The sequence below is a fragment of the Pistacia vera genome, unplaced genomic scaffold, assembly GCF_008641045.1.
Source record: "Pistacia vera cultivar Batoury unplaced genomic scaffold, PisVer_v2 Contig122, whole genome shotgun sequence".
NCBI lineage: Eukaryota > Viridiplantae > Streptophyta > Magnoliopsida > Sapindales > Anacardiaceae > Pistacia > Pistacia vera.
In genome coordinates, this window is record NW_022195271.1 from 31,119 (window position 1) to 46,364 (window position 15,246).

The following is a 15,246-nucleotide window of genomic DNA, read 5'->3' on the forward strand; positions in this document are numbered from 1 at the left end:
CTGGGGGACTAATAAAAAGAGTGGTCCATATGGATGGTAACAAGTCCATATGGATGGTAACAAGTATCTATATCTAACTCTAAGGCTGTAAAACTAAAATATTCCATTGCCACATTTCATATTCCGAACAAGATTTTCCTTTTTATTTTGGTAGATGGAGACATTGATCCCACTAAGTAAAATGTTTGCAATTTAAAATGCCATATACTAAATTAGGGTTTGGATACTGTGACTTCAAGTTTTAATTTAATTTTAAACACCGTTTATTTTTGTTAATCCACCGATGATAGATAAAAGATAATAATAGTTACATCTTAAAGCCGACTCAACATTTCTCAACACTATTAGATTGACAAAGATGAATGTTTTACAAGAAGCAAGGTTTTAAAACTGGCCTAGCCCGACCAGTTCAACCAAGACCCAGGGGCTTCACCAAATCAGGTTACAAAATTCAACTATTCTCGAAATCTCTAACCTGATCGCTAGTGAACAAGAGGCTACCAAGTGTTGGGGTTAAAGGGCTTTTGTAGAGTGGAGGCCAATGGTTCAAGGGGTGGTGTCAAAGTGAATTTTGGACGCTGGAATCAATCGAAATTTGGTCAAAAAAATCAACCAAATCGTGGCAGTATACGCGAGTCACGACTAGCAAATGGGGGGATACCAAGTGCCGAGGTTAGAAAGGTTTTGTAGAGTGAAGGACGGTGATTCAAGTGATGATATTGGATTGAATTTTTTTCACCAAAATTAGCCAGAATTTGTTCGAAAAAAATCAAAGCCCTAACTGGCTTAGGGGTGTGTTTACTAGATTTCAAACCTATAGAGACTTATTTAATTTTTATGGAGGTGTTTGCAAGATTTCAAACTTTTTGGATCACCAGCTGAACCACTGGTTTAACCAGTCCAACCGGTCAACTCGAGACCTGACCCGTTGGTCGGGGTGACACTCTAGGTTGGGTTTCAAAACCTTGACAAGAAGTGTAAAAAACTTAAGTAAACAAAATAAAAATAAAATCAGTACACATTGATCTGGTTGGTACTTGGTATATAGGTGAGAAATAAAAAAAAAAGAAGGAATACCAAATTGGGTATGGAAGGAGTGATATAAGTTCCAAAGTAAATGTTACCATACTACACTATCCTTACCATAAAAGAAGTAGAGAATATAAAGTGAACAGTACATCGCATGGGAGTCTATTTTCACTTTGTACTTGGGAAAGGGAAATATGTATATATAGCTACCGAAAGAAATACAAATTCTAAAATAATGTAAGAGAGAGAGAGAGGATTAATGAAAATCAAACTTTGAGGCAGAGGAATGGAGGGTCCAACTAAAAATCCCAAAAGCAAAAACAACATCGGAGGTCCTCTTATTTATTTTGTTTTTATTTAATTTTAAAGCTCACTGCACATATATAGGCATATAGCTTTCACAACGTCTCATTCCAAACCATCAGTAGTCACTTTCCCAAGAACCTTTTCTTATCATCCTTCTCTTCTTTCCAATTCATCAACTAAATGGAGCCTCAAAATTAACAATAGACTCCCTCTTCACAATTTAATATTTTTCTTTTTACTCATACGATACAGATTGTGAAGACAGTAAAATATAGTCATTAATAAAGTCTATACAAATTCAATGATAATGCGCTATTTTATGGTTGAGGGGTCTATTTTCTATCTATATATATATATACCTCTTGGGTTCCATTTTCTGCAACTCCTACTGTTGCAGCTCAAATACATTCAAAAGGAAAGAGTTTGATTTCAAGAATCTTTGTTCCTCTTTTGTTTAAATCTTCAGCAGGTTAGACTGCACAAATCAATATTATATGTAGATGCTTCATTAGTATGATTTTATGTAGCCTTGAATCTTGATTATGACGAACCACCAAGTTAGATATCTTTATTTGCTGACGAAACCATCAATTTTTTTTGGCATTTACCTTCTTTTTTTTTTCTTTTTTTTTTTTTTTCAGACATCACCATGGAGTTTCCTAACCAAGAACCAGAAAGCTCTTCTCATAAGAAAATGGGAAGAGGCAAAATTGAGATTAAGCGGATCGAGAACACCACTAACAGACAAGTTACCTTCTGTAAGCGTCGCAATGGATTGCTCAAGAAAGCCTATGAATTGTCTGTGTTGTGTGACGCTGAAGTGGCTTTGGTTGTCTTCTCAAGCCGTGGCCGCCTCTATGAATATGCTAACAACAGGTTTAGTGCTTCTTACACATCTTTTTGGTTGAGTTAGATGTGTTGGTGATTGATTCTCATGCTTCTGTTAAAGATTGCTTAGGATTATGATCCTTCTATGCCGTTAAGGTTATGATTTTCTGGGGTCTATATATAGTAAAGTTACATCTTTTTGTCTTGAATTTTTTGAGTTCTTTTTCCATTAATTTTTTCCCCTAATTTTTGTGTTGGGAATGTCGATGATGGTTCCCACTTCTTCTGATAATGGTTTTTGATGGATTTTATGGATATAAACATGTTCATTGCACTTCAGGTTAATAAACTAACTTTTGTTAAGACTGATGAGTTCTCCCTACCTAAGATTCATTGATCTTTTTTTATTTCTTCATTTTATTGGTTTTCCTTCGTGAGATTTGGAGGTATTTCTGTTTCTTCCTTGTGCTTCTTCTCAGTTCTTTGATAAGGAGATGCGGATCTGCTGTAATAGATATTATTAACTAGAAGTGATGTATAGTATTATGCTTTAAGAGCAGGAACGAGGGTTGTCAAGCTATAACAGGTGTGTGAAATCAGCTTCTTTATCTTTTCCCTTTCCTTCGTGACTTTATGTTAATCTTCTCTCTTTCCATCCTCACCTATCAGCTTAAACAAAAGTCTGAAACGAACGAAGTTGTGTCAGCCTCTAATTAGTCCATTAACTTGTTCTTCGACGCTTCCTTAATAGCAAGTCATTTCAACAAGAGTGCACGAAGAAACGAGCCCTTCAACTGGATCATAGCTAGACTTTCAAGACTCAGATTGTTGTCTCATACACTTATCGCAAATCTTACATTCAATCAAACTGTCAAAGTTAAACAAGTAGTCTCTCTCTCTCTCACACTCTAGGCTCTCTGGCTTCTCCGCTTACCATTTTACCCTGATTGGATGGTGTTAACTAGTTGATTAACCGTGGGGTAATTGAAGGATCTCTCAAATTGCATTCTAGGGTTTCATAACTCATGTCTGTTTTTCTTCAACACTTTGTCACAAATCTCACTTCAATCTCTATGACAGAAGCTACTCAAGGATTTCTAGGTTAATTGGGTCTGGATCTATAGAGCCCCTTTATTGTTTCTTATCTTCATGACACATTAACAAAGAATAGACCTGCCAAATTCAAGATTAGGGTTTTAAATCACATGAATACTGGGTCAAATCTGATCACAAGTTTTACTTTTCCAGTCTGCTTTTAAGTTTTAGTAATACAAGTGTCATTGACCGAGGGGTATCCGGATTTCTTTTTCCATCTTGTTGACCATTTCACCCTTCTCTAGAACATAAGAGAAAAAGAGGGTGTGGTTGTGATTAGGGTTTTTGTGTATGAGCTGTATGTCTTAGTTACAAGTCAAAAATCTTTGGTCACGTCAGACATGATTTTTCAGTTCTTCATATCTGACAAGAAGCTTGTTGTCATTATTTCTTTACTTGGCTTCCCTTTGTAGTTCTTAAATCATCTCTTTGCATTCAAATTTTATTTTTTTATCTCAAACGGTGAAAATACGCATTCTTTTATTTAGATTTACTTAGATCTCTTTGACCTTTGAAGCTAAAAGCAACAGTATTAGATCAGATGAGAGGGGAAAAAGAGTTATGAGCATGTCTGAAGATAGCTGAAGTGGCCATCAGTTTAGGGAAGATCTTCACTTAATTGTGCATCGTATAGAGAGAGAGAGTCTTTCATTTTTGTGGAAACAAAAAAAAATCCTCAAGAATCAAGATGATGAAATCCTGCAGTTTAGTAGTGATGTTTTATTCTTCATATATCAAAAAAGTACATAATAGATAGAAGCTTAAGCTTTAATTTTGTAAGAGCATCATGACTATATGGTCCTTTAAATTCTTGCAAAACAAACTCATGTCAATGCATATAAATTTGAACAAACTTTTAGTGCTACAGGTAGACAATACAAATACATATATCTTTCACAGTTCTGCAAAATGCCACTCCAAAATTATTAAGTTGATTATACGTTTCACCCTTACTTAGTGTCTATAGCTAATTCACTACACTTGCGCACACAAATAAATACCAATTTTAGAGTTATAACTATAATTATAAATTTATAATGTTTTATATCAAAATTCAAAAGTCAAGAATTCATGCCTTGCTGGCATTGTTTGATAGAAAGAGAGAAGAAAAGTTGAGGTGACAGAAGAAAAATAAAACAAATGGTACGAGCCAATGGGGTTTTCTGCACTTTACTGAATGGTGCATCAATGGCTGCTTCAACAGTCTTCCTTGATGATACCACAAGTCTGTCCAGTAGATTTAGACACACAACGAGACAAATACTTTTTCATTTTTTATTTCAATATAATAATAGTATTTTAATACCATGAAACAGAAGCTATTTAAAGCATTTCTTCTTTTTTGGGGTTTTGAAAAGGTCTCGATGGGTTTTAAGGGAGTCAGTTTAGGTTACAGCCCTGTGTGTAACCACTAAGTGAAACGTGTCAAGTATACAGAAGCAAAGACAGTCGAGCCAATCATATTGTGAGATCTTCTGCCAACGTGGCAGAAACAATTCTTCAGTGGCTCGACGAAATTAAGGTAACAGCTTCACTGTGCTTTTAATTGTGAAAGGAAAGGCTAGAAGCTTGTTTGTTCCCACTCACCCCTTATAATCTTTTTTCCTTGGTCAAAACTATTTCTGTATTTATTATATTGCTAGAAATTTGGAATTATCAACATGAATATTTTAAGGATTTATTAGTAGTTTCTTAATAAATAAAATTCATATTTATTTAATCATATATCTAAAGTAATTCTCCATCAGAAGGTTTATGTTTTATTTGCTTAACTGATCAAGAGTGAAGAGAGAAATGTAAGTGTATGTGAACAAAAAGATAAAAAGCCTAATAGAAAAGTGATTACAAGGTAAAATATATGAAGATCTGTACAAGTTTTGAAAGCTAAGGAATTAAGGTATATTATTCCCTTCTCTCGAGTAATTACTTACTACTTTTGGTAGTCTTCTTGAAGGGTGTAGTGATTTTTGGTTAACCTTATAAGATGTCTCTTCTCTGGTTACTTGTTCATTTTTACTTTGTATGTTAATTATTTGCTTCTATTTTATTCATTCAAATGAGATTTCGCAAGGTGCTTGTGTGAGTTTATGTTATGTGTTTGATGAAATTCCTAAATGAGCACTAAAAGGGAGTTCGAAACGCAAACAAATATTTTAATATCCAAGTGCTATAATCAATAATCATATTGTTCATGATAAGTATTGCAATGATTTTAACATCTAAGCCTTTCATCTTTCAAAGATTGTCATCGTTGCACTTCAGGTTAATAAACTAACTTTTGTTAAGACTGATGAGTTCTCCCTACCTAAGATTCATTGATCTTTTTTTATTTCTTCATTTTATTGGTTTTCCTTCGTGAGATTTGGAGGTATTTCTGTTTCTTCCTTGTGCTTCTTCTCAGTTCTTTGATAAGGAGATGCGGATCTGCTGTAATAGATATTATTAACTAGAAGTGATGTATAGTATTATGCTTTAAGAGCAGGAACGAGGGTTGTCAAGCTATAACAGGTGTGTGAAATCAGCTTCTTTATCTTTTCCCTTTCCTTCGTGACTTTATGTTAATCTTCTCTCTTTCCATCCTCACCTATCAGCTTAAACAAAAGTCTGAAACGAACGAAGTTGTGTCAGCCTCTAATTAGTCCATTAACTTGTTCTTCGACGCTTCCTTAATAGCAAGTCATTTCAACAAGAGTGCACGAAGAAACGAGCCCTTCAACTGGATCATAGCTAGACTTTCAAGACTCAGATTGTTGTCTCATACACTTATCGCAAATCTTACATTCAATCAAACTGTCAAAGTTAAACAAGTAGTCTCTCTCTCTCTCACACTCTAGGCTCTCTGGCTTCTCCGCTTACCATTTTACCCTGATTGGATGGTGTTAACTAGTTGATTAACCGTGGGGTAATTGAAGGATCTCTCAAATTGCATTCTAGGGTTTCATAACTCATGTCTGTTTTTCTTCAACACTTTGTCACAAATCTCACTTCAATCTCTATGACAGAAGCTACTCAAGGATTTCTAGGTTAATTGGGTCTGGATCTATAGAGCCCCTTTATTGTTTCTTATCTTCATGACACATTAACAAAGAATAGACCTGCCAAATTCAAGATTAGGGTTTTAAATCACATGAATACTGGGTCAAATCTGATCACAAGTTTTACTTTTCCAGTCTGCTTTTAAGTTTTAGTAATACAAGTGTCATTGACCGAGGGGTATCCGGATTTCTTTTTCCATCTTGTTGACCATTTCACCCTTCTCTAGAACATAAGAGAAAAAGAGGGTGTGGTTGTGATTAGGGTTTTTGTGTATGAGCTGTATGTCTTAGTTACAAGTCAAAAATCTTTGGTCACGTCAGACATGATTTTTCAGTTCTTCATATCTGACAAGAAGCTTGTTGTCATTATTTCTTTACTTGGCTTCCCTTTGTAGTTCTTAAATCATCTCTTTGCATTCAAATTTTATTTTTTTATCTCAAACGGTGAAAATACGCATTCTTTTATTTAGATTTACTTAGATCTCTTTGACCTTTGAAGCTAAAAGCAACAGTATTAGATCAGATGAGAGGGGAAAAAGAGTTATGAGCATGTCTGAAGATAGCTGAAGTGGCCATCAGTTTAGGGAAGATCTTCACTTAATTGTGCATCGTATAGAGAGAGAGAGTCTTTCATTTTTGTGGAAACAAAAAAAAATCCTCAAGAATCAAGATGATGAAATCCTGCAGTTTAGTAGTGATGTTTTATTCTTCATATATCAAAAAAGTACATAATAGATAGAAGCTTAAGCTTTAATTTTGTAAGAGCATCATGACTATATGGTCCTTTAAATTCTTGCAAAACAAACTCATGTCAATGCATATAAATTTGAACAAACTTTTAGTGCTACAGGTAGACAATACAAATACATATATCTTTCACAGTTCTGCAAAATGCCACTCCAAAATTATTAAGTTGATTATACGTTTCACCCTTACTTAGTGTCTATAGCTAATTCACTACACTTGCGCACACAAATAAATACCAATTTTAGAGTTATAACTATAATTATAAATTTATAATGTTTTATATCAAAATTCAAAAGTCAAGAATTCATGCCTTGCTGGCATTGTTTGATAGAAAGAGAGAAGAAAAGTTGAGGTGACAGAAGAAAAATAAAACAAATGGTACGAGCCAATGGGGTTTTCTGCACTTTACTGAATGGTGCATCAATGGCTGCTTCAACAGTCTTCCTTGATGATACCACAAGTCTGTCCAGTAGATTTAGACACACAACGAGACAAATACTTTTTCATTTTTTATTTCAATATAATAATAGTATTTTAATACCATGAAACAGAAGCTATTTAAAGCATTTCTTCTTTTTTGGGGTTTTGAAAAGGTCTCGATGGGTTTTAAGGGAGTCAGTTTAGGTTACAGCCCTGTGTGTAACCACTAAGTGAAACGTGTCAAGTATACAGAAGCAAAGACAGTCGAGCCAATCATATTGTGAGATCTTCTGCCAACGTGGCAGAAACAATTCTTCAGTGGCTCGACGAAATTAAGGTAACAGCTTCACTGTGCTTTTAATTGTGAAAGGAAAGGCTAGAAGCTTGTTTGTTCCCACTCACCCCTTATAATCTTTTTTCCTTGGTCAAAACTATTTCTGTATTTATTATATTGCTAGAAATTTGGAATTATCAACATGAATATTTTAAGGATTTATTAGTAGTTTCTTAATAAATAAAATTCATATTTATTTAATCATATATCTAAAGTAATTCTCCATCAGAAGGTTTATGTTTTATTTGCTTAACTGATCAAGAGTGAAGAGAGAAATGTAAGTGTATGTGAACAAAAAGATAAAAAGCCTAATAGAAAAGTGATTACAAGGTAAAATATATGAAGATCTGTACAAGTTTTGAAAGCTAAGGAATTAAGGTATATTATTCCCTTCTCTCGAGTAATTACTTACTACTTTTGGTAGTCTTCTTGAAGGGTGTAGTGATTTTGGTTAACCGTATAAGATGTCTCTTCTCTGGTTACTTGTTCATTTTTACTTTGTATGTTAATTATTTGCTTCTATTTTATTCATTCAAATGAGATTTCGCAAGGTGCTTGTGTGAGTTTATGTTATGTGTTTGATGAAATTCCTAAATGAGCACTAAAAGGGAGTTCGAAACGCAAACAAATATTTTAATATCCAAGTGCTATAATCAATAATCATATTGTTCATGATAAATATCGCAACGATTTTAATATCTAAGCCTTTCATCTTTCAAAGATTGTCATCGGAGACTTAGGAGGGAAAGGAAGTGTATTTCAAGATTTCATATTAATTGCTTTTTTTAATATTGGTAACATGTCAGTTTAGTTTATATACACAATTTCAAGGACTTGGTTTTTAAGTTTGCTATTACTTTAGACTATAATATCCATATTGTATTTTATTATATAAGTTTTTCTTCTGATGGTGAATATACTAGTGAGGAATGATAAATGTGGCATGAGGCTCTGAACCGATTCAGTGGAAATGATAGGAAAATATCCGATCTCAAAGTACAAACTAAATTTATTTTCCATGCTCAATCTATTAAAAATTAATATTAACAATACCTATTCTTAGACTGGTCAGATTATTTTTTTTCATTTGTTTCTCATAGTTCGTTCTCATTTTCTTTTTTTCAAGTTAATATTTAATTCAATTTTACGATGGTTATTGAATTTTTTTAGATAAATTTTGGGTTTCAACATGAATGATTAGCTTTATAATCATATACAAATATAGAAATCATATAGAAATGTTTCCTTGCTCTAAGGAATTTTACTCTAATTTTTTTTCTATTCTCTACATCTCAGAATCTTTTCTTGAAAAAAAAGAACTAAAACTATTAACTCTAAATAACACTTAGTTAAATTATTACGGAAATATATTTTTTGGAAAAGGGTGTGAAGATATATAGCAAAACGATAATTATAAGAGGGAACTCTGTTAAGCATCCAAGCCACTTAACCTTCCACGCCAAAGTTTAGATGCCATGATTTTTAGGAAAGACTTTTTTTCTGGTATATAGTATGATTGAACACAAAAATAAACCTATATATTAATCATCTCATTTCCAGATATTTAGTTCCATTTCATCATATATAAAAACAATGTAATGTATCAGTTTCTAAAGCAACTTTCCTTAGCTATGATATATGCACAAATGTCAACTTCAGAGCATTTGGTGAAATATTAAATCTTAGTTCTTCATTCAAGTTGAAGTCATTGCTGAGTACTAAGTCCAGAATTCCAACTACAAAGTTGCTTTTCAGTTCCCACAGGCTAGGTATAGTCTATACTATCATTGTTGCATGTTTGACATATCATCCTTTATTCTTTGTTAAATTTATTTTTAATTTCTATTTATCCAATTATGTTACAATACGTTAGTTTGTCTGAATAAGTTTGTATAAAAAGTTTGTACACGTAATTTATACTATCATTGTTGCATGTTTGACATATCATCTTTTATACTTTGTTTAATTTATTATTAATTTTAAGTTATCAAATTATGTTACAATACGTCAATTTGTACGAATAAGTTTGTATAAAAAAATATATACATGTAGTATTATTCATCCTATAAGCATCACCATGTTCATTTGTCTAGTTCATAACAACTTCTTTTATTTTTTATTGAAGTAAGGTTATACTATTGAACTGTCTTGGTGAATCCATTAATAACACCAAATAATCCACGTAATTAGTGACTTATATAGCACGGCACAAATATTTGACAATTGTGGGAAGGGGTCTATTGTCATATTAGAGTATGAGTGCCATTTGACAATTGTGGGAAGGGGTCTATTGTCATATTAGAGTATGAGTGCCCTGTAGGATATCATATCGAGATTAAGATCATAATAAGATTAGGGTTGAACAATCCAAGGCGTTAGTTTATTATGTCTTTTAAGGCTCTCTTGTTTTGGTTTATTTTTTAATGACCCAGAGTATTGCTACTTAAAGATTTTGATATCTCTGTTTATATATGACAAGTTGGAACATGCCTCAATTTTCTCTTAGGTGTGAGTTGTAATTGTAGAGTGATATTTTATTCAATTACTTATTTGATAATTTTGCTTGGATGCAAAATCATAAATTTATTTCCTTATCCAATTAATATTTGTTTAATGGGATCTCTATATAAATGTACTAGTAAAGTTTAAAAAGTGTGTGAATGCTTCCCCCAGTCTGTTCAGATGTTGGCGAGGCTGGTTAAAATTCACCTGTGAAAGGTGAAATGAAAGAAAAGTTTTTGAGCTCTGCTAGTGTTCGGTGTTAAATTTTTTTAATACACTTGCATCTTCTCAATTTACGTGCTAATGACTTTATTTTTTCATTGCTGATGTTGACAAAGGTTTGGATTATCGTATTACAACGTTGTCTTTTATTTGTTTGCTATATTTCACCCTTGACGTTTAATCAACAATTAAGACGATCTTATCTTTAATTAGAGGTGGAGCTTAAATTGGGGCTTTTACCGGTTCTTTTAAATAACTTTTGACATACATGATGGGAGATTTAGCATACCAGTCTTTTCAACTTTGTCCACTAAAGCCATACTCCTACAAGGCTAGGTCTTTAAGTTGAAGGTCTTGTCAAAATTTTCAGATGTACCCACGTCACACAATCCTATCAGCATCTTGTCAAAACTCAGAGTCTATTATTTTTTGTTCTTGTTTATAAACCCCTTATGATCAGTTCACCTACATTTAACTTTCATATGCACTTGGTTATCACAAAATTATCCCTAAGCAGTTTTCCCCTGAAAGAAACAAGCTCATCGTGTTATCAGATTATTTTTCTTATTCAAGTTTCATTTTATAGCCAAAACAACCTATGGTGTCACAAACACAGTAATTGGCTTTTAAGTTATTGCATTTGAACAATTCTTTTAAGCTTTACTCTTTCCTCATATCAGGCTATCAGCCATTGCTACGTCATTTTAACTTTTTGAAAGTGTTGAGTTTTTTATTTGGTGGACTTGGCTAGCTACTTATCCATGATGCTACAGAGCTTGACAGCTTATAAATTTTCTTTCAATTTTTTGTGCGTTTGCTCATCATTTAATAGTACCTCAAATGTCTTCTTAATTGTATAGTAGGAACAAAACCATCAAACTCTTTTTTTATTTTGTTTTCCAGTTCTAATTCAGGCAATTAATTGTTTACATTTTTTAGCTTAATGCATTTATTTGATTCTAAGTATGTGTTGTGTTAGGGAAAAGACAAAAGAGTCTGTAAGGTTGAAATGCGGATTTTTTGGGTTCCAACCCAACCCCACGTGTTCTTTTTGAAGTTGAGAGTTCACTGTACACAAAAGCCTAAATTAGATTAAGTTTTCAAACAAGAACATTGATATTGAGTGAAGCTCCATCAAGGAAAGGATTTTGAAAAGTTTTAACATTACATATCTAAAATTTAAAACCAAAGGTTATATTCAGTTGAGGGATTTGATGTAGTTTCGTGTTTACTTCGTTTAAATTCCAAGGTTCTCTAATTCTACTTTTATAATTTTGGAGATATTATTTTTACGGGGCTGGATTCTTATCTTTAAATCATTTAGATTTGATTTATAAAGTTTTTACTCTTTTTTAATATTGATTTGTAAAGCCTGCAAATGGACTTCCAAAGATCAGGGAGATTCACACTTTTACCATTTAAGTATTATTCTAAGTTTCAAGAGGTTTTTGCATATATGCATGGCAGTGATCTAGTTCTTTGACTTTTCCATAGTGCTTCATTTCACAAAAAATGCATTCCTCAAAAAACTATACACAATTTGAAAAATCTTGCTGAAATTTCATCAAAACTCTACCCTTGTGCATAAAACAAAAGAAATGGCGTTTCCATAACTTCTTTTTACGGTTTGATCTTATATATAAGACTTCAGTTATGATTAAAAAGGAAAAGGAGAGAAATAGACATTTTGCTTCTTGAGTGCATGCGTCTCATCATAATTAATACTAAACTCGTATGGAATTTGTTTTGCAGTGTGAGGTCAACAATTGAAAGGTACAAGAAATCATGCGCAGATTCTTCAAACCCAGGATTTGTAACTGAAGCTAACACTCAGGTAAATTTATTAATATAGCTAATAATATATATGGGAAATGTTGTTTCATGGAACAAATAATATGCTCTTTTTTCTACTTGGGAAGACCAAATAGCCAGGCATGTATTGGTTTGCTTCATTCTCCAACTTTGGCAATTAGCTGTGACTTGATGTTGCATATCATACAATGCATCCTATTTTTGACCAAAATTAGATTATCTATACTTTGTGTAGATATCAAAGTTATAGTTGGCACAAAAGTCAACTTTGTCTTTCTGGTTGGTCCCGATCGCTCACCGTAAATGTTTTGTGCTCCAATGCTAACCATGAGTCTTTTTGTTTTACTTTTATCATATTCATATGGCTCATCTTGTTTTGTTTTTTGATTTGGCTTTATTTTTTGTTCTTAATTAATCTTTAAAAAAAAATGAAGAATGAGGTTTCATTTGGGTCTTCGTTACTGATTTTTGTAGTTCATGTATAGTTCAATAAAAGTTCTGAGTTTTATCAAACTTATTTATGAAAAGCATGAACTGACATCAGTAAAAATAAAACAGATGTATGAATTTTTATATACGTGTGTGTTTATTGTGAGTAGTAGTACTTCTTTGGGTTTTTATTAATTAGGACTTGGGGTGATTTTTTCATGGATATAATTTGCTCTCGTTCTTGATATTTCCCAAAACAACTCTCACTCCACCTTCTGTGTGAATCTCTTACTTTCATAGGTGAATTGAACTGTAAGTCTATAACTTTTGCATTCTTCTGATTATTTAATTAAGTTTTTACCACAAAAATATATTATTCGATTGTACAATGAGACACTCTCGGTGGATGAATGCTTACATTGTGTGCTTTGGCACATCCCTAATTTGAATTATTTTTGTCCTTAATCTTCTTTCTAATGATGAGTATAGAAGTGTTATTCTAATTTATAGTCTCATGTGCGTCACCTCAGTTTTACCAACAAGAAGCCACTAAACTCCGGAGACAAATCCGAGAAATTCAGAACCTGAACAGGTAAGTTCATTAGATCACTTTTTAATTGTTTTTAAATCAGTTGTATGATATCCATCACCATTGTATATTATTATATACGATATTGTTTCCAGGCATATCTTGGGTGAGGCTCTTAACTCCTTGAGCTTTAAGGAACTCAAGAACCTGGAGGGCAGACTGGAGAAAGGGATCAGCCGAATCAGATCCAAAAAGGTATTATGGTTAATTGACTGCTTAAACTCAATTCGGTGATACATTTATTTCATTTAAGTCTCACTTTTCTTTTTTGTTTGTTAAATATTCAAATTCCTATCATTGAAATGCTCGGAACTTTTGCCAGAACGAAATGTTATTTGCTGAAATCGAGCTCATGCAGAAGAGGGTAAGTTTTCTTTCCTGCGCCAGTTTTTTTTTTTTTTTTTTTTTTTTGGCTTTTAGGTTTGCTAAAACTGTTGAACATGATTATACTCAATGAAGTTAGTAAGGCAGGGACATGCCATATAGTTTATATGTCAGATTGTAGAGGCAAATCCAATAAACAATAGAAAAATTCGTTGAAAGAATTTGAAAATCAATTTATGTTGCCCTAGTATTGACCTTCTAAAGAGTTGAAAATTCCATATACACGAAAACCCTAATACTATGTACAGCACCTGATTTATGACCAAATTCATTACATACTGGGAAGCGCAGCTTTCTGTTTCGGGTTCTGATGGTAGGGTCTGATAGATACCCATCTAACAACTTAAACAATTTGGTTGGGCAGTAAGCTTTTTGTGAGTTTGGGTATAATTCTCCTTAGAAAAACAGTTACCAGAGGAGAGTGTCTAAGACCTTTATAACTCACATGAACAGTTACCAGAGGAGAGTGTCTAAGACCTTTATAACCCACATGCCCACCTTTTACCCTTCTAATATGAGATCCTAACAGGGCCAAGTATAACAATAAATGGATATAGATCCCAGATAACCCATTTCAAATCCTGATGTAGAATCCATACACTCAAATAAAATGAAACTTTAAGTTCACCATGAAATTATTTGATGGATATGTTTGTTACGGTTATGATTATATCATATCCTTTTACTTATTAGCAATAATATGCGCACATGTACAGGAAATTCAGCTGCAAAATGATAACATGTACCTGCGAGCAAAGGTCTTTCAATCTCTCTCTCTCTCTCTCTCTCTCTCTCTCTCCCCACATGATAGCTAAATCCTAAATTATATTAATGTTAAAAATCATTATTATATTTATGTGGTACAGATAGCTGAAAACGAGAGAGCTGAACAGCAACAACCAAACATGATGCAGGGATCTGTCTATGATCAATCTGTGCCTTCACAGTCGTATGATCGAAATTTCATCCCTGTAAACCTCCTGGAACCCAATCACCAATACTCTCGCGAAGAGCATACTGCCCTTCAACTTGTGTAAGGTTCTCTCTTCCATTATAAAATATATATTCAAATAATGAACCATTATCATCAGTATTTATGATTTATTATGACCCATATTTTATTTAACAAAAGTATGATCCTTGAATCAAAGTATCAATATATTGATGTTCACATCTCTCGGTGCAGTTGAATGATGCAGGAAAGCTATCATTGTTATGAGCAAGCCTTTCAAGTTCAACAAAATTTAGGCCTTCCAGTTCAGTACTAGACTCTTTGATAGTGTGTTATTGCGAAAGTATTCCTCTTGTATTATTTTCCAAAATAATTGACAATATAGTAACTTGGAACTCTTTTTGTTCAAAATATTTGATTATATTCCCGGAAGAACTTGTGGGCCAATTCACGGAAATACTAGTGTTTACGCTTTACAGCTGGTTATGGAGGATTTGCATCACTTCAACATAACGTGGACATGCTTCCTGGTGAGTAGTGCATGTCCTGGATTCCATGATGT

The 15,246-nt window shown here is 33.1% G+C and overlaps 1 protein-coding gene across 1 annotated transcript; it reads left to right on the forward strand.

Annotated features, from left to right (window-relative positions):
• Positions 1-1,731: 1,731 nt before the first annotated feature.
• Positions 1,732-15,157, forward strand: LOC116114920 (agamous-like MADS-box protein MADS1). Its single transcript, XM_031401050.1, has 9 exons — positions 1,732-1,804; positions 1,977-2,211; positions 12,271-12,352; positions 13,290-13,351; positions 13,444-13,543; positions 13,671-13,712; positions 14,449-14,490; positions 14,599-14,765; positions 14,919-15,157. Exons 2-9 carry the CDS (start codon positions 1,985-1,987, stop codon positions 14,920-14,922), a joined length of 726 nt encoding a protein of 241 aa, XP_031256910.1. The 5' UTR covers positions 1,732-1,804; positions 1,977-1,984; the 3' UTR covers positions 14,923-15,157.
• Positions 15,158-15,246: the final 89 nt, after the last annotated feature.

Bases quoted from the DNA above. Each gene is read 5' to 3' on its own strand.
- LOC116114920 (XM_031401050.1), top strand. From the start codon at position 1,985: ATGGAGTTTCCTAACCAAGAACCAGAAAGCTCTTCTCATAAGAAAATG. The intron at 2,212-12,270 runs GTTTAGTGCTTC...TTTGTTTTGCAG, and splicing joins TATGAATATGCTAACAACAG to TGTGAGGTCAACAATTGAAA. The intron at 13,352-13,443 runs GTAAGTTCATTA...TATTGTTTCCAG, and splicing joins GAAATTCAGAACCTGAACAG to GCATATCTTGGGTGAGGCTC.